Genomic DNA, 22,601 nt, shown 5'->3' on the forward strand with positions numbered 1-22,601 from the left:
GTTTTCTTGGCAAGTTTCTTCGGGGAGTTTGTCATTGCCATCTTCTGAGACTGAAAGAGTGTGACTTGCCCAAGGATTTCCATGGTTGAAACAGATTCGAACCCAGGTCTCCACTACACCATGCTGGCTCATTTTGTACAAGGTACCAGGTACCTAAAGCCACCAAGTACCTTTCCCACTCATGGCAGTCAAAAATACATTTTTTGTCATTTATGACACTCAAAATATGCTACTGGAGGCAGCTGCCTTCACCACCACTGCATCCCCATTTTATGCATTCCACTGAAGTTCATGCAATGATAACTGTGAGATAGTAGTCACCTGCACAAAAGGAGGATAGAATTGGCCTCTTCAGGTCTGTTCCTGCATTCTGTGTAAGAGAGATATAGACAGATAATTAATAGATATATAGACAGATATAACTTTTTTAAAAAAGATTTTTAAGGCTAGTTTCCAACATAAATGCATAACATTTTAATGCATTGTGTTATATTCTGGATTGTTCTTTCCTCTTTTTCAAAAGGTAAGCTTAATATTTCTCTGCTGGATGCCACATAATGTTCCTGCTAAATCAGGAGCTCAGCTCTTAATGGTGCTCCGGTGTCTCCGACCCCTTCGAATCTTTAAACTGGTGCCTCAGATGAGAAAGGTTGTCCGGGAGCTATTCAGTGGTTTCAAGGAAATCTTTCTAGTAAGTATGGCTTATTTTCTTTCTGTTCCAAAACAGTTTTAAAAGTAAACCAGTATTATATTCAATAGTGACTATCCTAATTGCTCTAAGGTTGATGCATTTATCTGCATCCTAAAGAGTATAGATTAAAATCTCATTATTATTTCTTTGCACTTGTATCTCCATACCTATCTAATAAGCTCTTACTTCACCAGCAGATTGGATGAATTCAAAAACATGTGGACATTGTATTACTAACACTACTTCTATTCTTTATTTGCAGTAGGCTATACCACCACCAACCGCTCCTTCTCAGACCACCATCTGCAGATAGTCTACATATATTTATTTTAAGCAGTACTACTTACCACTAAGTAGTACTAAGGTAGTACTTAGTAGGAGTACTACTATTTTGATCATATCATATTTCATATGCACATTGTGTGCAATATTTTATACTTGGGAAAGTGTGCCTATTGTGTAATACAAGTGCATTAATTTGTATCATGATTGCAGCAGAGAATGCTGTTGTGCGTTGATCATGAGCACATCCATCTCAGGTTCTAGATCCAGGATGGAGAATCCATCAAATGTTAAAGAACCTATTGCACCCTATGATGCCAGGATGACAAGAATATGTAGAGAAATATGACCAGCTTCTGGGCTTTCTAGAGACATATTGTTGACCCCTGTGGACAACAGGCTATTAAACATGATAAGCTGAGCAGGCTGCTTCTTCTGGTTGTGTGTGTGCGTGCATGTGTGTGTGTGCGTATGTAGCTATAGAAAGGTTTACTTATGTTTATGAAATACAGGCCATATTGCTGATTACCTGAATGGAGTGAGGTGTGCATTTAAATGTGGTGAAAGTGGACACATCTCTGAGTGCAAAATTAGGACTACATCTCACAACTATATCTCCAGCCATAAGGTCAGCAGCTATGCTCTGTGGGAGACTTGTCAAACATATCTGGAAGGCACCTGGTTACAGAAAGTTTCTCTAAACCATACGTGAATAAGAGGAGACAGAGCATGCATGATCAGTTCCCAGCACTGTGGGTCTCTTGACCAAACATTGCATGTCTTTTGACCAGACTGGTGACTTAATGGGAGATGTCCACAGTGAAGCCAGTAAGTAATCATTGGGCTGTTTTGAAGAATATTTCACTCTTTCTAATTTATTCTTACAGGTTTCCATTCTTTTACTGACCTTAATGCTTGTCTTTGCAAGCTTTGGAGTTCAGCTTTTTGCTGGAAAACTGGCTAAATGCAATGATCCACATATCATTGCCAGGGTAAGAACAAGATTTGCTTTCTTCAACATGTTCAGACCCTTTACTTCCTTTGGGCCTAGGCAAAAAGTCATTGGCTTCTGAAGCTTCATTCTTGAACCAGGAGGAAGTGCTTGAAACACATGAGAACTGATGGGAAATGGGAAATGCATAACAAGGGAGAGTATCAATGCAGTTGTTTATAGGAGTCAGACAGTCATTTAATGTACTCTTTGTTTATTTAAAAGAGATGCATTTTGGTATCAAACCCCCAAATTAGTTTCTAACATACTGAATCACAATATAAAATGAATACAAGTTGAAACCATAAAAATAAAATAGAGAATTAATGCAGTTTGATACTGCTTTAACTGTCATGGCTCCATCCTATGGTGTCTTGAGTTTGTAGTTGGTGGCACCAGTCCTCTCTGACAAAAAAGGCTAAATATCCCACAAAACTACAAATCCCAAAATCCCATAGCATTGAGCCATGGCAATTAATGCAGGGCCAGACAGTATTCATTCTGCACTGTCAATGAAGCCAGAACAAAGAACCAGCAATTACCACAAACAGCGCTGACAGCAATAAATCCAAGAAAATAAGTAAAAATTGCAGTAGCACCATTTAGAAAGATCTAAAGAAGGGGAGGATACTGTAAAAAATGGAATTGTATATATTTCTACTGGAACAAATTTCCAAACATATGAAACCACAGCTCCAAAAATCTGTCCTTCCTGCCTACTTCTCTGATTATTTCAGTCCTCTAATAGTCAAGCACAAACACAGGACCTATTAAACATATCTTAAAAGTGCAGGCAGGCTAATACAATACTGTGTGGTAAGGGTTCCCCAGAGTCACATGGGCTTCTTCCAATATCCAGTCCCTAAAATCCTGTATCTGGGGTTGCCAGAGCTTAAATCTGATATGTGTGATGCAAAGCATCCATACACTACTACTGAGCTATCTGATTAATACAGATATTTCACTAATCAGTATCATATGTGAGTCCAAATAAAGCATTATGTGTAATGCAAGGCAAACTGGTATGTGTAATACAAACCGAAATTGCAGACCTATGCTTCCTACTGAAACAGTCTCATCTGCAGCAGCAGTGTCTCTAATGTGTATATATGTGGATGCTGTAACTTCAAACATTAAGGTAAAAAATAAATTAATTACTATTGATGGTTGAAAGGGGGAATCAATTCAATGTTGTTAATGCTGGGCAGGCAAAAACTAACATTTCTTGTTCATTATTTCACCAATTGCATAAATAGTCTTAAAAGAAGCTATGGAGTTTACAGACGAAGGCATGTTTGGTTGTCAGTGGTTGTTCCCTTGTTACATATGCTGCTATAGTTCCCTTCAAAAATATTGTTTTTGGATATATATTAAAAATATTTTTTGTAATTTTAAGTTAAATAACATCCCCAGGTCTAGCAGTTTCCAGATGTACTTAACTACAAATGTCACAGTCTGACTAATGGGTGGTGATGGTGGTGGTGATAACAACAATAACATTTATTTATAATGTCCTTTCCACCAGAACATCAAACATATATAATCTAAAACAGACGATAAAACACAACACTATAAAATGCTAAGATCCCAAAATAATATGCTAGCATACTAAAACAAACTCTTTATCAGTCATTACCCATCTCAGCAACCTTGGGCACACTAAGCAACTCAGCATTCCAGTGAATCAAAGAGTAAGGTCTTCAATCCTTTTACAAAAGTGGGCAGATCCTCCTACTCCAGGAGGTGCAAAAGGAAGACTGTACCACAAATGTGGAACCAGATCCTAAAAGGCTCACAGCCTTGATAGAGTTGTACGTGTTGCTGGAAATGCCAATAATCCTTTGCCTGTAGATCTTAAATTCCTAGATGGTACATACTATGCTAACTGAGCTGCCATATACTGGGAGAGATTAAAGCACAAGACCTTAAATACCAAGGCCAAAAACTGGTAATGAGACCTGTCTCAAACCTGGTAGCCAGTGGAAAGATCTACAAGGGAAGAAACATGTGAGTATTTGGGGAGATTTAAGACAACCTGAACTGCACTGTTCTGGATTAAAAACTAAGGAGGAAGAGAGCAGGAAGGCAAACCTGTCAGTAGATTATTACAATTGTCCAAGCATAAGATAACCAAAACCTGGACAAGCAAATGGGCAGTCTTGATGGTCAAAACCTATGGATCCTTTCCTACTACCAAAAGTTGGAAATTAGATGCCTTAGCAGTTGACTGATAAAGGGGCGTAGGGACAAAAGATCATCCAGCAGGACTCCAGAGTTCTTGGCAACCAAGACAGAGGCCAGTGTATAACCCTGCAAACACAGTGAAGAGCATGAAAGTGGGGCGACTAGGCAGTCAAGCTGAAACACCAGGATTTCTGTTTTATCCATGTTCAACTTTAGATGGTGAGTGGTCATCCACAGAGAAACATTCGGTAAGCATTCCATCATGGGCTTCCATACAGTAGCCATCAGTTAAATCAAAGCTCTGGAATATCTAAGTGTCATCTGTGTAGACGTGATATTGGAAACCCACCTCTGAAATAAGAAATCCAAAGGGAAGCATATATAATGAAAAAAGAAGAAGACTCAATACTAATTTTTGAGGCACCCCTACAGTTACAGGGAAGGTTGTTGACATAGCTTCCTGATATGAAACAGCACAGGAATATTCCAACAAAAAAGATATAAACCAGTACACAAGGTTCCCTGTTATTCCCAATTATGCCAACTATAGTAATAAGATCTGATGATCCAAAGTGTCAAAGGCTGCAGAGGGATTTAATAGGTTCAACATCGATGTTTGCCACCAAGTCTTTTCCACTAAAATATAATGTACTGTGTGAGTCAGAGCTGTTTCTGTGGAATGACCTGTCTGAAATCCTGATTGATGTGATGCTAGGTTTTGCAGTGCAGGACATCTCAGAACTGTCACACAGAGTAGGGTAACTCAAAAACTATAAAATGGCACAGCTTTGAATGCCACCAGTTTAAAACTCACTGAAGAGTTTTCATACACCTTTAATGCCTAGGTTCTGACTTATTATGGTGCTGAGATTTTTAATGAAATTTAATGTGATGTTGACATTACATTTATGATCTCCTTTTAATAATAATAATAATAAAATTTTTATTTATATCCCGCCCTTCCTGCGATCAGGGCGGCTTACATCAAGGTTAAAAACAACAATCCACATAATACAAAAAGATTAAAATACAAAAACATCAAACCATTCAATAAAATAACAGACAAAAAAGCCCCATAGCCCAACCTCTTGGCCACGGAAGAGGAGGGAGGCCCGCAGGATTTTATTCGGGGAATGCCTGTTGAAACAGGAAGGTTTTCAAGTCCTTCCTGAATTGGGCCAGGGTGGTGGACGAGCGGAGCTCAGTGGGCAGCGTGTTCCAAAGGGCTGGGGCAGCCGTGGAGAATGTCCTCCGTGTAGTGGAGGCTAACCTAGCCCCAGGCACCTTCAGTAATTGCTGCCCAGACGTTCTGAGGGTGCGAGGCGGAATGTACGGGGAGAGGCGGTCCTTTAGGCATCCTGGGCCCAAGCCATTTAGGGCTTTATAGGTAATCACCAACACCTTATATTGAGCTCGGAAGCGGATGGGCAGCCAATGGAGATCTTTCAGCACCGGTGTTATATGGCTGGTCCTGGGAGCACCAGTGACCAACCGGGCTGCCATATTCTGCACCATTTGTAGCTTCCGAGTTTGGTATAAGGGTTGCCCCATGTAGAGTACGTTGCAGAAATCCAGTCTCGAAGTTACCAGAGCATGTACAACAGTTTCTAGGTCCCTCTGGGCCAGGTATGGGCGCAGCTGGCGAATCAGCCGAAGCTGATAACAGGTGCTCTTGACCGTCGCATTCACCTGAGCTGTCAGGTGGAGCGACGAGTCAAGAAGCACCCCCAAACTGCGCACGGAGTCCTTCACAGGGAGCGTGACCCCGTTCAGGACAGGTGGAACCACCGCCATTCCTGGACCAGGAGAACCTATCACTAGTACCTCCGTTTTCTCTGGATTCAACTTGAGTCGGTTTTCCCTCATCCAGCCCATTACTGACTCTAGACAGGCCACGAGAGGAGAGACGCCATCCCCAGTCACTGCATCAGTCGGAGACATAGAGAAAATGATTTGGGTGTCATCAGCGTACTGATAACCCCGCGCCCCATGTCTCCGGATGATCTCTCCCAGCGGTTTCATGTAAATGTTAAATAGCATGGGAGACAGAATGGCTCCTTGAGGGACCCCGGTTTTAAGGGGCCTCTCGTCAGAGCACACGTCTCCCAGCTGCACCATCTGGGACCTCCCGGAGAGGGAGGAGCGGAACCACTGGAGCGCAGTGCCCCCGATCCCCACCTCTGCCAGGCGTCCCAGAAGGATACCATGGTCTATGGTATCGAAAGCCGCTGAGATGTCCAAGAGCACCAACAGGGACACGCTTCCCCTGTCGATGCTCAGACGGAGATCATCGACCAAGGCGACCATGGCCGTCTCAACCCTGTAACCCGCCCGGAAGCCAGTTTGAAATGGGTCCAGATAATCCGTTTCATCCAAGACCGCCTGAAGCTGGATCGCAACCGCTCTCTCGATCACCTTCCCCAAAAATGGTAGCAGCGAAACAGGCCGATAATTATTATGTACCAGGGGGTCGAGGGAGGGCTTTTTTAAAATAGGTTTTACAATGGCCAATTTGAGTTGAGATGGAAATAGCCCATCCCTCAGAGATGTATTAACTATCCGGCGTAACAATAATGCTACCGCCGGTCCCCCCTGGGCCGCTAACCACGAGGGACAGGGATCAAGAGAGCAGGTTGTTTTCCAAACACTTCCGAGGATCTTGTCCACATCCTCGGTACTCACCAACTCAAACTGATCCAGTTTAACATAGTCCACGGAGGCTCTGGACACTTCTACCCTAGGTTCTGCCATAATGTCGGCGTTCAGACCTTCGCTTATACGAGAGGTTTTATCCGCGAAAAAGTCATTAAACAAGTCACAGCAGGCCTTAGAAGGTTCAAGGATCTGGTTCAGGGCGGGAGGGAGCTGAGTCAGCTCCCTGACCACCCTGAACAACTCTGCCGGACGCGACTCAGCGGACGCAATACGAGCACCATAGAACGAGTTCTTTGTTGCTCGTATTGCCTCTCCGTAGTCCTTTAACAGTTGGTCTAGGAGAGCCTTGTTGTCTAAGCAAAGGTGTTTCCGCCAACGGTACTCTAGCCGTCGCAGAACCCGCTTCCTTGCCCGGAGATCTTCCGTATACCAGGGCTTACGTTTAGAAGCAGGCCTGAGAGGGCGCTTGGGAGCGATACTGTGTATAGCCCTAGAAAGACCGGTATTCCAAATACCGGTGAGGGCATCAACAGAGTCGCCGTCATTTCCAACCGTGAGCCCCTCTAAGGCTCCTTGGAACCTCTCAGGTTCCATCAGCCTTCGAGGGTGGACCATCCTAACAGGTCCACCACCCCCAGGGGGGATCTGGGTAGAGGCCTTGATTTTCACCTCTACCAGGAAATGATCCGTCCATGGCAGGGGGGAAACATTAGCTATTTCCACCCACGGATTTTCCGCCTCCGAACAGAAGACCAAATCGAGAGTATTACCCGCACAGTGCGTAGGACCCTGTATCAGCTGGGACAGGCCCATGGCCGCCATGGTATCCATGAATTCCCGAGCCGCACCAGATGGAACATGGCTGGCCGTGAGGGAGATGTTGAAGTCGCCCAGGACAAGAAGCCTGGGCGTCTCCATCATCAGCTCAACGACCAGCTGTGTCAGCTCGTTAAGGGAGTCCGCTAATGCACGGGGTGGCCGATACACTAACAGAATCCCTAGACTGTCCCTAGCCTTTAGGGTCAGGTAAATACACTCGATATAGGAGGTCTGTCGGATGTGGTTCCTGGTGAGGGACACGGTGTTCCTATGTATCAAGGCCACACACCCCCCGCCCACCTAACCTGCGCTGGTCCTTCACCGAGAACCCAGCAGGCAGGGCCTGAGCCCACACCGCATCTCCTTCAGGCCCAAGCCAGGTCTCGGTAATGCAAGCCAGGTCACACTTACTGTCCTCCAACACATCGTGGAGGATGTGGGTCTTGTTGTTAATAGACCTGGTGTTGCACAGGAGCAGCGACAGGGTTTGTGGCACGGTTGGAGTGACCCTCAGGTCCTTCAGGTTGGGAGGGGGACAGGAAGGCGAGACAGATATGATGCATCTATCACGCCTTCCCCTGGAACGCAAGTCCCTTCTCCCACCACCATACCTCCCCCTGCCTCACACAACCTCAATTGGAGCTCCGCCCGCGGAGATGTTATCCCCGGCCCAGGCATCCCCCGCATCCCTATCCTCCCCCCACCCTTCTATGGCTACTAGAAGAGCAGAGGTTAGCCACCACAGGCATCCTCTGCTCCCAGGCTAGTCCAAAGCCTCCCTCACCCAATAACTGCTCCCCAGTCCGTGGGCGGCACTCCCGGGGCGGTGCGCAGATGCGCACCTCCGACACCCCAGGAGGAGGCCGCCCGGCAGAAGGTGCAGCTCTGGTGGCGTTGGTGGTCCGGCGAGGAGGCAAAAGGGGGCGTGTCAGGGAGGGACAGGTTGCCCGGCTTTATACCCGCCGCTCTCACCTGGCGGGCTCCTCCCTGCTTCCCCCCAGGTGTCTCTTTTGCAGAACTTATATGAAATATTTTGGTTTACAGACAAAACATAGTTTCATCAGAATTTTCTTTTTATGTGTATAATAGGAAGACTGTCATGGCATATTCCGAATAAATGTCAGTGTTTCCAAAAATCTAAATTTAAAACTAAGACCTGGTGAAAAAAAGCCTGGATTTTGGGTGCCACGAGTCTGGTAAGTGGTATATTGTCTTTCCTTGGAAGAGTAAATTAATAATCTAAAACATGGAGTGGACACTACTGAATTCAGCTATTTGATGAGTGACTTGCACAAAGCAAAAAAGTTGATACAGTAACAATTTTAGCTCTAGTGATAGAGAATTGCTCACCCAGGTTTCAGGATGACTGTGCTGGATTTATACCCCAACAAAGTAAACTGCACCTTAAGGCTTTACATTATGAAGGTACTTTAAATACAATAATATTTTTGTTGTTCTTGTTGCTAAATTTCTTTTTTTGTAATCCTATGGGATGATTTATATCTGACACATTTTTATTCTTCCCGAAGATGGGAAAATCACTCATTGACTTTAGACAAGTCACTTTCTCTCAACCTGACATACCTCAAAGTGCAAGGAAAACAGCCACACATCCCACCTTGAGGTCACTCAAAGAAAAATATGATGTAAATACAGCTAATAAATGAATAAAAATATTACATTGGGAATCTCATCCATCAATGAAACCCACAGCTATAGTTTTACTATAGCATTAGGTACTTCCAGGCCCTTCAGTGGGCCCAGTTATATATCAGGTACTTCACAGGAGTGGGAGGATGTGGATATGTTAGGCCACGTGACCTAGATTGCAAAACTACACTTTTTTGACATGAGAACTTCCTCAACAACTAGCAGCAAAAGAGAGGCCATTCTAGGCTGCAAAAGAAATCATGTTTTATTCCTGACCAGTCTGAGTGCAATGCATTCTCTTTTTCACATGGATTCTTGCTAGATGCAATCCATTTTGTATACTTTCCATGTTAAATGAGTCAAAACAATGTCTCCTCTGACTGGCAACAACTTTGACTCTTCAAAAGACCTGGCACAGAAATCTTTTCAAGCCCTTCTTCTTCAGATCTATTTAACTACAAATGCTCTGGACTGAATCTGATACCATCTTCAAAGTATTATCATAGAATCATAGAGTTGGAAGAGACTGCAGGGGCCATCCAGTCCAACCCCATTCTGCCATGCAGGAACTCTCAGTCAAAGCATCCCCGACAGTTGGCCATCCAGCCTCTGCTTAAAGACCTCCAAGGAGGGAGACTCCACTACACTCCAAGGGAGTGTGTTTCACTGTCTAACAGTGTGAGCAGGAAAATGTGCCATGGTATATTAGTGAAATAATGCATTGCAAGTAATTGTACACTTAATTGACAACATTTTTTTTTCTTTTATGAGAGCTTTTGCCATAATTATTTTAGGAAGAAGGCAGCACATTTGGGTTTTGAGACCAAGAACTGTTCGATATCCAGTGCAGTTGAGCCTTTTGAAAATCATTTCACTTGTTTAGGCTGTACCTCACATAGGGCTAAAAGCTGGGCAGCAGCATTAAACAATTAATAAACATTTTATTGTTTTTGAAAAGTTTGGGAACTTTATGGCACAATTGTATACATCAAGCAGTAAGTGCATATGGGGTTGAAACATTTGTCTGTTTTTCCAGATGTTCTGATGTCCAATTGCACTCTTATCTATCATTATCTTCTCTCATATCCCTTTGTTTTAACAATGAAATAAGAGAGAATGAAAATCAGAGATATATATAAAAAAAGTATCCCTAGGGCTTTTAATACTTGCCTGTATTGCTGAGGTACAGAGAGAGAACTGCTCACTGACATGGTTTTCAGGATAAGTAAGGGTCTTCACAGCATTTATTTTACTCCATAATTCTGTGCTGTATTACAGGGCCAATCCTCGAAACTTCAACTTTGACAATGTTGGCAATGCAATGCTGGCATTATTTGAAGTCCTTTCATTAAAGGGTTGGGTAGAAGTCAGAGATGTTATCATTCATCGTGTGGGACCAGTAAGTATAAACCTTGACACTTATCAGACTTTCAGTCCCTCGTTTCATTTATACAGAGAAATACATTTTAAAAAATCTCTTTACTTTGCAGATCCATGGCATCTATATTCATGTTTTTGTGTTCCTGGGCTGTATGATTGGTCTGACACTTTTTGTTGGAGTTGTCATTGCTAATTTCAATGAAAATAAGGTAACGGTATAGGTTTTCTATCTCTGTTGAAATTGTTTTTTAAATTAAGTTGCATCTTCTAAGTGTGATAATGCTGGTAAAACATAATGATCAGGAACACTTTTTTGCCAGCTTAGGCTGGTCTGCCAACTTAATGCCATCCATTCGGTGAGATTCAGCTAACCATTTTGAAGCATGTTTAGAAGCTTCAGCCATGACAAACTGTGACAGTAAGGTTTCAGTTGGAGTTATTTAATATATCCATGTTATTTCTGTTTGTGTTCTAGTCTGTTGCTGTGTGCAGTGAAGTCATTTCTGACTTATGGTAAACCTAGGATGAACCTATCACAGGGTTTTCCTGCTAAGATTTATCTAGAGAGGGTTTGCCATTGCCTTGCTCTGAGGATGAGAGAGAGTGTAACTTGCCCAAGGTCACCCTGTGGTTTAGTGAAGATTTGAACCCTAATCTCTAAGATTCCAAGTCCAGCAGTCAGACCATTACACCATGCTGGCTCTCTGATGTAGTCTGACAACATCATATATTTCTGTTGGCTTACCTTTGTGTAATTCAACAAGTAATTGTATACTATCTGTTTTTTAGCATCAAGTATTTTGGTCACTGTTTTTTGTTGCATACACACAAAAATATAAACACACACACACACGCACACATATATAGTTACATTATCATTCATATATAACAGTCTGTGATGTTAACATGCCTATTTACATAGTCAACTGGAGTCAACCACCAGTCTCCAGCCCATAAAGCCAGAGCCTGGAAATGTTACTGTTTGGGACTATTGGCTCCTAGAATGCATCCAGCCAGCATGTCAATTGGCCTCAGTGACTGGGAGATTCTGGGGCATATAGTCCTTAAAAATAAGCTTTTCCAAGCTCATGGTAGTTGTTGCATCAAATGATCATTGTAGAATCAAATGTATTGACTTCCTATTTGCCTCCAGGCTTATATTGTAGTGAATATATCAATCTTTAAAAGTGTAAATTGTTTGGGATCTTATGGTCATCTTCTGCTTTATACACCTGCCTGTTGCTGGCTTAAATAAACAACTGAGGATCTCTTCTACTCTTCTCACTTTCTGAACTGAGGCAGATTATAGTAGCCAAGTATTGGTGTTGGACTATGACTCTGGACACCAATTACCAGCTTGACCATGTAACCCAGTGAGTGACCTTGGGCAAATCACACTCTCTCAACCTCAGGGGAAGATAACAGCGAACCTCCTCTGAACACATCTTGCCAAGAAAATACCATGATAGAGTTGCCTTAGGGCCTCCATAAGTCAGAAATTACTGAAAGGCTCACAACAACAAAATAGCCATGTCCTGAAATTCTTTCCCATGAGAAATTAGTTCAGCTCCTAGTACACTAACAGATTTCTGACTCCCATGAGTGCAGACTATACACATTGGCTTTCTATTCTGAGTCATCCCTTCTTAGTGCATGGATGTTGTGGCAAGCAGCTGTTCAGCACAAGCCCAGGGCCAGTAACGTGACCTCATTACTCCTTTCAGTATGCAGAGGAGTATTGGAAATATTGCAAAATTTCTTGATTCAATCCCATTTCTGGTGGCCAAAAATAGGGCAGAAAGGTTACTAAAGAATAAACTCTTCTAGAACATGGCCACATAGCCCGAAAAACCCACGAAAGAACTATTACTAAAGAATTACCCACTCCATTTCTTATATATGAAATAGCCTATATCCATTCAATTAATCAATACAATCCAGTTGTTCCTTTTGTTCTTGCTTATTTAGGGAACAGCTTTGCTGACTGTTGATCAGAGGCGATGGGAAGATCTAAAGAGCAGACTCAAGATAGCTCAACCTCTTCACCTCCCACCTCGCCCAGGTATTGAGAAAATTTCAGTTTCATTCACATTCATCATTAATGTTCTTAATTCTGAAAGAAGCTAGGATTCAAGTTGTATTCATGTGGCCAGTAGGGGGCTATGTAGACAATAATATGAAGATGAACTACAAGTATAAATTGTTGCAGAAAAAATATCAGCTCAAAATGTTGTACTGTTTGGAAACTGTGTTTAAAATTGTCAAAATATTATCAAAAATCTAGTCAAAGTTTTGGAACATAGAGGAAGAAACATCAGAATTATATAGCTGATTAAATACTTTGCCCTTAACCTCTGTCATTTCAGATAATGATGGATTCCGAGCTAAAATGTATGATATAACACAGCACCCATTTTTCAAGAGAACTATTGCTGTTCTTGTTCTGGCACAATCTGTGTTGCTGTCTGTTAAGGTATGACTATTTTTGTGAGCATGTTGCTAGGTAGGAGATTACATGAACCTTTCCCTCAATAATGTGATGCATTTTTGTCTCTATAAAACTAGCAATGGTAGTGATTGAACAACAAAACCCTAGAGCTCTTTTGTAAAGCTACATGCCCTTTATAAAGCATTCTTTCTTTCTTTCTTTCTTTCTTTCTTTTTGCATAAGTGGGATGATCAAGACCCAGTGACTGGTCCTTTAGCTGCAATGTCAGTTGTCTTTACCTTCATTTTTGTTCTTGAGGTAAGGACATACATTTAATTAATTTATTTTTTTTCTAAATAAGATTATTTTACTTTCTGTCATAGATTTATAAATGCCCATGGCAGTAGATTAGATTAGATTATATTTATTTGCATGTGGCATGAAAAAATGAAACATTTTATAAGCTTTCTCTAGGCAAGATTATAAGACTTTTCCTATATTTTCTAATTTCAAGTTTTGGGATATTTTGGCAAAAATTGTGCAAAAAATCTTCCAAGTTTTTGCTTTAAAATGCTTGTGGGTATTTGTTTTTAACCACAGTATTACACATGTCTGAAATAGAAACAAATGTGTAAAATCCTACATTACAGGAAATAAAATTAAAAAACAAAACAATCAAATTCATAAAGTACTAAGATATATACACAAAGATAAGCCAACAGAAATATATGGAGTTGTCAGACTGCACCAGAGAGCCAGTGTGGTGTAGTGGTTTGAACGTTGGACCATGATCTTGGAGACCATGATTTGAATCCCTGCAGAGGAAGCTTGCCACTGCCTTCCTTTGGGGCTGAGATTAGTATGGCTTGCCCAAGGTCACCCAGTGAGCTTGCATGTCCAACCAGCAATTTGAGCTATGGTCTCTAACACTGAAAACACTAAACCACACCGGCTGTCTAAAGAAATTGGCACATATTGCCAGTATGCATCCTTTCTGTCTATGGAGTGTTGTTGATAAAACAAAATGCTAACGTAGTGGAAATTACTTTCCTGAGTTATTAATTCTGACCAAAAAGTCATTAACAAATATAGAAATGGCAGTCACATCATTTTATCTTATATCAACTTGCGTTTTGGGCAACCATCTAAGGGCCCAAACAGACAGGCCAAAATAAAGCTGCTTCGGGCCACTTTGGAGATATGCTGTTTAAATGACACATACATTTTAAGAAGCCCGAAGCTGCACCAAAGTCACGCTCTAGTCCAGGGGTAGGCAACCTTTTTGAGCCGGGGGCCGGGTTGCTGTCCCTCAGACAACTGGGGGGCCGAAAGCCAAAAAATAAATAATTAAATAATTTTTTAAAAAAATTAAATAATAAATAAACCAGGACAAATGTAGGACAAAATTTTCAAATGGAAGACACTTTTTTAAAAAAAAATGGAGGACACGCGAAAAATTGATGATTTTTTTAAAAATGTTAATATAAATGCAGGTGTTCTGAGGCTTCTATAGACAATTGCCCCCCAAAGGCCCCGGCAGCAATCGGCAGCAGGACCGGGCTGGGGCCAGTCCCAAGACCTTGCCGGGCCGCATCTGGCCCGCGGGCTGCAGGTTGCCTACCCCTGCTCTAGTCCTTAACACTCGAGCATAGCTTTGCCGCAGCTTTTGGCCTCTTAGGATAACTGCATCATTTAAACAGCATACCATCAAAATGACCCGAAACACCTTTATTTTGGCCTGATTGTTCGTGCCCTAAATTTACTTTTTAATCCAATTAGAGTCTTACTCATTTTCCATTAATCCTCAGACAAAATTCTATTAAAATGCTACAGAGTACTCGTGAAATGTGAGAAGAATATTTCACAGAGAAATTATTAAAAATCTATTTATTTCTGATAGGTTACCATGAAAATTATTGCTATGTCCCCAGCTGGCTTTTGGCAAAGCAGAAGAAATCGCTATGATCTCTTGGTGACATCCTTGGGCATCATATGGGTAATCCTCCATTTTGCCATAACTGTAAGTTTCAGCAAACTGTATTTTTAGCATTTTAAGTGCATCATCAGAACAGGCTACTTGGGAGGTCATCAGGAAGCATACAAAATAGAATCTTGGCAATGGGTCCCTCTACTCAGATCTGGTTCAGAACCAGTTAGCTCTGGGCAGTTGAGAGAGTGCAAAATCACAACGACAAGAACAACAACAAAAAGTATGATTGGAATTTGGTCTTCAAATATGCTAGATTTTACCATACTTCTAAATTTGCAGAGTAGTCCTTAAAAACATAAAAGAAGCCTTGTGGCTCCTTAGAAACCAACAAATTCATTGCAATTTGAGCTTCCATGCACTGTATCCAACTTTGTCAGATGCATGTCTACTCTTTGAGAATAGCAGCAGTTTTTGAAGTATAGTGAATGCTATAGTCAAATCAATTAGAGCATCAGAAACTCACAGATGCACCACTGTACATCATCCTAGTACATGTGGCATTCATGGTGAGTTCTCTGTTCCATAACTAATTGTATGACAACTTACATGAAGCTCCAGATCCTAGCAATGAATACATAAGAAAACATGGTTTATTCCATGTTTGTATGATTGGAGTTCATTCTTATTTAGGTGACAAATGTTTGTGGGGGTTTTACCTTGAGAAATCAAGGCAGAAAGGTAAATCACTCAATGCTTCTTTATAGATTTTTAAATGCTCTTCTGGTATTTTATCTGCATAGGCCAGCCTAATTCTCTTCTCTAAATGTGTACTTTCTATGCCTTCAATTTTTAAAAAATGCACAGAGGAGCCATAACTTGAAGTGATATAAACAAGGCCAATTGACTAGGCACAGCGTCTTAATGTTCACTGAAAGAGAGAATTGACCTTAGACATATGCAGATGGCTGCTACATGATGTTGTGTCTCAGTCCCCAATATGTCATTTACACTAATTGTGGCTTATGGTATATCTGGAAATGTGTAACTGCCTAACTGGTTCAACAGAGCTTTGTGGTACAAAATACAGTATCTGCAGATTTTTGTAATGCTTTTGGCTTAATCTGCACTGCAGAATTAATGCAGTTTGTCACCACTTTAACTGCCATGACTCAATGCTATGCAATTCTGGGATTTGCATTTTTAACATTCTCTATCAGAGAGCTCTAGTGCCAAAACAAACTGCAAATCCCAGGGTTCCACAGAATGGAGCTATAACAGTTAAAGTGGTGTCAAGCTGTATTAATTCTGCAGTGTAGCAGCAACTTTAGGCTAGTGCACACTTCCTCTTTGTGGTATGGTAGCCACTTGAAAATGCAGCAACTTGGAGGCATCTTTATTTATATGAGATGACTCCCCAGTTGTTTCCTATTTTATTGTTACAGTGCAAATCACCCAGTTGTTCAGGCTTGGTGAAAGCTACCAGGATCATATAAGGTGCCTCATGGCATAAACAATATGGAATGTGAACCTTACTCCACATAGCTATGTTTTTATGCTCCAGGAGACATTTTAAAAACAGAACCTAGGTGAAAATGCACTATACTGGAGATTTTGAGTGTTGTAATCCCAAAGCAGTAACTTTTCCAGGCTCTGAAAGAAAATATTTCTCACAAAGTCTGTCTGTCTGTCACAAAGCAGTGGAATCCCCCCCACCCATGGTAATTACTGGCTTTCACAACAAATTGAAATGGAAGACCTATTTGTGGCTGTCAGCTATGTTGGCGCTATGGAAACTCCATGTTAAATAGCACTGTGCTGTAAATACTAGTTGATAGGAAAAAGGAGTGGAGGAAGAGCGCTGTCCTCCTTCGAGCATTTGGCCAGCCATTCTCAGAAACAGGGTGTTGGGCTAAATGAATCTTTGCTGTCTTGCAAAAGGGCCGATCTTATATCATGGGCAAGGAATCTTTTGCTCACCAATTGTTCAGGAAATTCAGGTTCATCATCCTGAACCTTTGGCCATGCTTTTAAAATATTGCTGTTCTTCATCCTCTGTTTATGAATGAGACCTGAATAATGAAATGGCATCTTTCTTTATGTATAAGAGTTGAATTATTTAATTCAGTGATACTCAATCTTTCAGCCTCCAGATTTTTTTACTTAAGTTCCCAGGAGCCCAAGCTAACATGGTCAATAATCAGGGATTCTAGTCGTTGATGTCTAAGACATCCAGAAAGGCAAAGTAGAGAACCACTAAGTTAGATAATACTCATAGCCTGATTATAGTATGTGTGACTCAAGTACAACTTTCCTAAGCTGCTGTGTAAGAAGAAATACTGAACAAAAAAAACTCCTGTGTTTCTGTTCTAGAATGCCTACACGTATATGATGGGAGCATGTGTCATCGTTTTCAGATTTTTCTCAATCTGTGGGAAGCATGTGAGTACAAATTAGGGCACAGGCATGCCCAATTTTATACTGGTCATGTGTAAATAAAAAAGGCTGGTTCATTGCTTTGTCAGTGCCATGTTTTCAATATCATATTTTATTTCTCTGTTCATCAAAGCCATATTTTCAATACCAGTATTTCCACACACTATGTTATGCTCTGCTGCAGAAAAACCAAAGCACTGAAGAACATAGAAGGTGGAAATGTGAACAGAAAGCCAGTATGAATTTTTATTTGACAGAACCTAAAACATTATTCAAAATCTGCTCTTCAATAAATCTAAAGTAGAGCAAAACGTATTGAAATACTGAAGAATAAGTAAAGCTGAATAAATAAAGAAGAGCTTTCTGAACCTAGCCATGAAATATATCAAGTGGTACCAAATGGTGCCATTTATCTGTTGACTGTCACTACTTACCCTGAAATAATACCCATAGACTTTTTATATTTAATCCCATTCAGAATTGGTTCTGCCATCATCATTTGGGTAATGGTAGCATAGTAGATTCTCTTCACTTGTTTCTAGGAACACCATCCCCAGTTACAGCAAATGTATCAAGGAATGCTTCGAGGTATTCCTCTTCCAAGAGTATTCCAGTTTAGCGTTAGCTGTGATGCTTGGACAAGCAGTGGAACTATGACATCAACCTTGTCCAAGGCACCACTAGCTTATGCATCTATAGCATCATCAGATCCTCTTATATTGCAACAAATACTTGTCAGTCTTTTTGGTTTCAACTCACTTGCCTCCACCATCCTCCGCCTTGAATAGCCTGTCATCTTGTCTCTACTTTTGTCAGTTATCTCCTCCAACCATGCTACCACTACTCATCAAAACCATGCTTTAATGCATTCTGTTTTGATTCATCTCCATTTTTTAAATAAAGCTAGTTGGACCTTTTCAGAACAGTTGCTGCACTCACTGGCTAAGAGTTCAAGGGCTAGAAGTTAAACATCCTCCACCACTTGTTAGAGATCTGCTCTCTCATGAATGGTGATGGTCTTCCATCAATATCAATACCTATACTGCCAGTACTCCAATTCATCTTGGAGATGATGAATTATAAAGTAATAGTTATCCAGGTTGAAATGACATTGGCCCTTTGGGGTTTTTCTCCCCTAACAAGTGAAGTTTTCTTGTTACTATGAAAGTTACATTTTGAGACACATTTTTAGGCATTTTTAAAGGTCTTATTTTCGTAATTTACAAACATTACAGAAATTTACAATTCTTTTATTGTTAGCGTGTGCAGAATAATTCATATCAATTGGACTCTGCAATCATAAACATTCACAGTTACTCTTTATCAGTGGCATCAGTAGGTGGTGTAGACTGCACCAGGTGACACCCCAGGGGGAGCAGGCAACTGCGTTCCAGGCCATGTAGACTCAGAAGGCCAGGGGGGTGCAGCTGCATGACCATGGCCCTGCAGGACCCAGAATGCAGCCGCCTCCCCCCCCCATGGCCTTCCAAGACACCCGTGGCCATGGTCGAGTGGGACCAGAAGGCCGGGGTGACTGCTGCAAGGGCCAAGCTCACCCCAGACCTCGCTGCCGTAATGCAATTGCATGTGCTCCAGCAGTGAGGTGAGAGGAGTACCCTTTTGCCCTCACCCCCTGGAAGCCCCATTCAGAAACCCCACCTCCTAACACTGGGTGACACCCTGGGTAGGAATGCCACTGCCCCTTATGTGTGACATGTTTTGTTCCATAACTGCTCACACAAGTCAGGTTGTAAATTATCATGTATCCAGGCTGAGGTACCAACAATTAAAAAACAAGATTGGCCTTTGATATCTCCCAGATTTTTTTTTTTAAAGTTGGCTAGGGTTCATCGGTAGTCTGTTGAGTTTTCCATGCTTTCTTTCTCTCTTTCCAGGTGACCCTGAAGATGCTGTTGCTGACAGTGGTTGTCAGCATGTACAAGAGCTTTTTCATCATAGTAGGAATGTTCCTGCTGTTGCTTTGCTATGCTTTTGCTGGAGTTGTTTTATTTGGCACTGTAAAATATGGAGAGAACATCAATAGGTATGCCTCTTTTTCTACGCCATTAGAAAGTAATTGAAATGATTGTCTTGCTGCTTTAAAGCAAGGATGATTGTTGAAATTCCCAGGAAGCTGAGTCTAGTGCCAAAATTACAGAATCTGTCCTTGTGTGGTATAGCTAAGGACACACAAAATGCACATAGCACTGGTATTGTGCCACTCTTAGTCCATAGATCATAAGATGTTTGCATACTAGAAATATCTTCCTAGCCAGAGAGAGTAACAAAGAGAGTACTATACAGGGGGTATAATTTGTCTTCTCATTCTAAACCATTAGTCAATACATTGTGCTGTGCTCATGCTTAGATGCAATCAAGGAATAGAGGAAGATAGGAAGAGTTCTCAGTGCCTTGAAGTTTATATACCAAAGTTCCTTTGTGAAACACTGAATGAGATTTTTTTTTGGTTTATTTAAAACAGACATGCCAACTTTTCATCAGCTGGTAAGGCCATTACTGTACTCTTCCGAATTGTCACCGGAGAAGACTGGAACAAGATAATGCATGACTGCATGGTAAATTAACCAGAATTATAAAATCAACACAAACACTGGGGCTGCTCCACACCTAATGCTCTGAACGTCATGTTGCCTTAATAACTATTTGCTACCCTTGCTACAAACCTCATTTGTTCTGCCTCTGAGTATGTTAAAGCAGATTTGTGCCCTCCAGATGTTGCTGGATTGCAGCTCCAGTCAACAGTGATGATCATGGGAAGAGACCGCAAGGGCCATCCAGTCCAACCCCCTGCCATGCAGGAAATCCAAATCAAAGCATCCCCAACAGATGGGGATTTTATTATCATTTTATTATCATTTATTGTCCTTTTATTATCATTGCAGATAGAGCTCTCTGCTCTCTGCCCATGTCACCTATCTACCTGCCACCTGGTGACCCATGGCTATTTAGTGGGTGTGTTTCTGCAGCTTAATGCATGACGAAGGTCATCCTGGAGTGGTCATCCTGGATCTCTTCAGGATGATATAATTTTATGAATCCAGTCGCAGAAACCAAACTGTTCAGTATCTGGGTACACAGGTAATGGAGGGGAACCCTAGCCACTAAATGGTAATGGAGGGGAACCCAGGATGCAGGAAAGAAGGTAATGAACAAGGAGAGAAGGGGATAGAATAGAGTTATGCCTGGTGAGTTTTATGCTCTGCCAGCTCAGTGCAGAGTCTCAGGCATGGTCAGTGCTTACAAAGCTCAGTATGGTTTTCTATCTTCATTGAATTGGCCAATGAAACTGATTAGCAGTTTACCACAGCCAGACATGATGAAGGTTTATGTACCTTGATCTACTGAAAAAATGGAGCTCCACACCTCATTTGCTATTGTACAAAGACAAACCTATGTTTCAAAATTATACACAAATCTGCCATTGCCCTTCTGAGTTCATATCTCACTCTTGTCCTGCTATATATATATATATATATATATATCAGTGTTTTGTTAACTATTGCTGTTCTTGCCATTGTGTTAATGCCACTCTAGTTCCCCTATTTTGGTAATTTATCAAAATGTGCCTGTGTGTGCATATGTTAGTTTCATAACAAAATACATATGCTTTTTAAATAAATAAATAAATAATTGTTTTCCTTTGAAGGTTCAGCCTCCTTTTTGTACTCCAGATAACAGCACATACTGGAAGACAGATTGTGGGAACTACGCTGGTGCTCTTATGTATTTCTGTTCATTTTATGTCATCATTGCATACATAATGCTAAATTTGCTTGTGGGTAAGTTTTAGTGATAATATACAGTAAAGGAAATCGATATTATATGTATTTATTATGGATTAGATCCAGACTTAATCATATTTAGAGTTGTTGGGGAGGGGAATGGTGTGCCTTCAAGTCATTTCCAACTTATGGTGCCCCTAAGTTGAACCTATCATGGAGTTTTCTTGGAAAGATTTGTCCAGAGAAGGTTTGCCACTGCCTTCCCCTGAGGCTGAGCATGTGACTTGCCCAAGGTTTCATGGCCGAGTGGGAATTGAACCCTGGTCTCCAGAGTTGTAGTCCAGCACTCATACCACTATGCCACGCTGGCCCACAAAATCAGTGGGACTTTAGTTAGTCATGGGGAGCCTAAGCCCCATTGATTTCAGTGGGTTTATTCTATGGTTGGTAATCATGTGGGCCCTATATGTCCATTTATTTTATATACTTGAGATTCATTTTTCATTTTCTTAGGGACCTCCAATTTGTTCATAGATACAAATATATTATATAATTTCATTGAATTCAAAATGAAACAATATAAATGCCACATAAATCTGAAAAGTTAAAAATGCACACAACTTAGTAAAAAATCTTGTTAATTAGAACCCACAAAGCCTTTCAAACATAAACCATTAATGAATCCTGGGGAATCAATTCCATCAGGAAGATACTGTTATCATCCTGGCATCAAAAGACAGTTCACATGGGAGAAGGAAAATGCTTGCTGTAATTTTCATATGAGCCCTGTGGAATGCCAGCTCACTCCCTTCTTGAACTTTCTAAATAAAATAAAGGTTGCAAGATAACTTTTCTGCCATTTTATATATGTAGAATTTTCCCCCCAAAACAGCACAAATCATGCTGTCTGGTCAGCAAGAACAAACATGGTCCCAAACACACTGCAGAAATTATCCAGTTTGAGATGGCTTTAACAGCCCTGGATCAGTGTTAGGGAATCGTGGGAACTGTGGTTTATTGTGACACCAGAGCTCTCTGACAGAGAAGGCTAAATGTCTCACAAAGTGTATTTTGGATCCATGTTTCATTAAGAAAGTAACATGTAAAGGAATAGATGTAATTTTAAAAAGAAGTTATTCTCACTTTGTAAGAAAGAGCATACTAATGAGATTGAGAGAACCTATTATGCTTTTGGTTTTGCCTTTCTTGAATCTCATTCATGCTACAGTTGCCAATAAATGACATTAGAGTCCTTTTGATCAGAGATTTCAGCAGAATTATGCTTTTTAAAGGTCTTAAATTATCTAGAGGCTGGTGACATATTTTAGCTATTAAGCATCATCTTTCAGCAGCTTCTGATATATACCCCCTTTTTGTGGGTTCAGTTGCTATTTTGTGGATGATGTTGTTTCCAC

The 22,601-nt window shown here is 41.2% G+C and overlaps 1 protein-coding gene across 6 annotated transcripts in view; it reads left to right on the top strand.

Moving 5' to 3' along the window:
- The window catches only part of NALCN (sodium leak channel, non-selective), a 280,042-nt gene that overhangs the window by 245,032 nt on the left and 12,409 nt on the right, over positions 1-22,601 (top strand). For all 6 annotated transcript variants that reach the window (XM_042460454.1, XM_042460452.1, XM_042460455.1 and 3 more), the window contains 13 exons: positions 524-691; positions 1,861-1,965; positions 8,712-8,818; positions 10,551-10,671; positions 10,763-10,861; positions 12,621-12,714; positions 13,019-13,125; positions 13,324-13,398; positions 14,981-15,100; positions 17,381-17,449; positions 19,339-19,487; positions 19,926-20,019; positions 21,111-21,243. In XM_042460454.1, the coding sequence (XP_042316388.1) occupies positions 524-691; positions 1,861-1,965; positions 8,712-8,818; positions 10,551-10,671; positions 10,763-10,861; positions 12,621-12,714; positions 13,019-13,125; positions 13,324-13,398; positions 14,981-15,100; positions 17,381-17,449; positions 19,339-19,487; positions 19,926-20,019; positions 21,111-21,243 (1,441 nt within the window). The remainder of the gene's footprint in view (positions 1-523; positions 692-1,860; positions 1,966-8,711; positions 8,819-10,550; positions 10,672-10,762; positions 10,862-12,620; positions 12,715-13,018; positions 13,126-13,323; positions 13,399-14,980; positions 15,101-17,380; positions 17,450-19,338; positions 19,488-19,925; positions 20,020-21,110; positions 21,244-22,601) is intronic.

The sequence above is a fragment of the Sceloporus undulatus genome, chromosome 3 (genome assembly GCF_019175285.1).
Source record: "Sceloporus undulatus isolate JIND9_A2432 ecotype Alabama chromosome 3, SceUnd_v1.1, whole genome shotgun sequence".
Lineage (NCBI taxonomy): Eukaryota > Metazoa > Chordata > Lepidosauria > Squamata > Phrynosomatidae > Sceloporus > Sceloporus undulatus.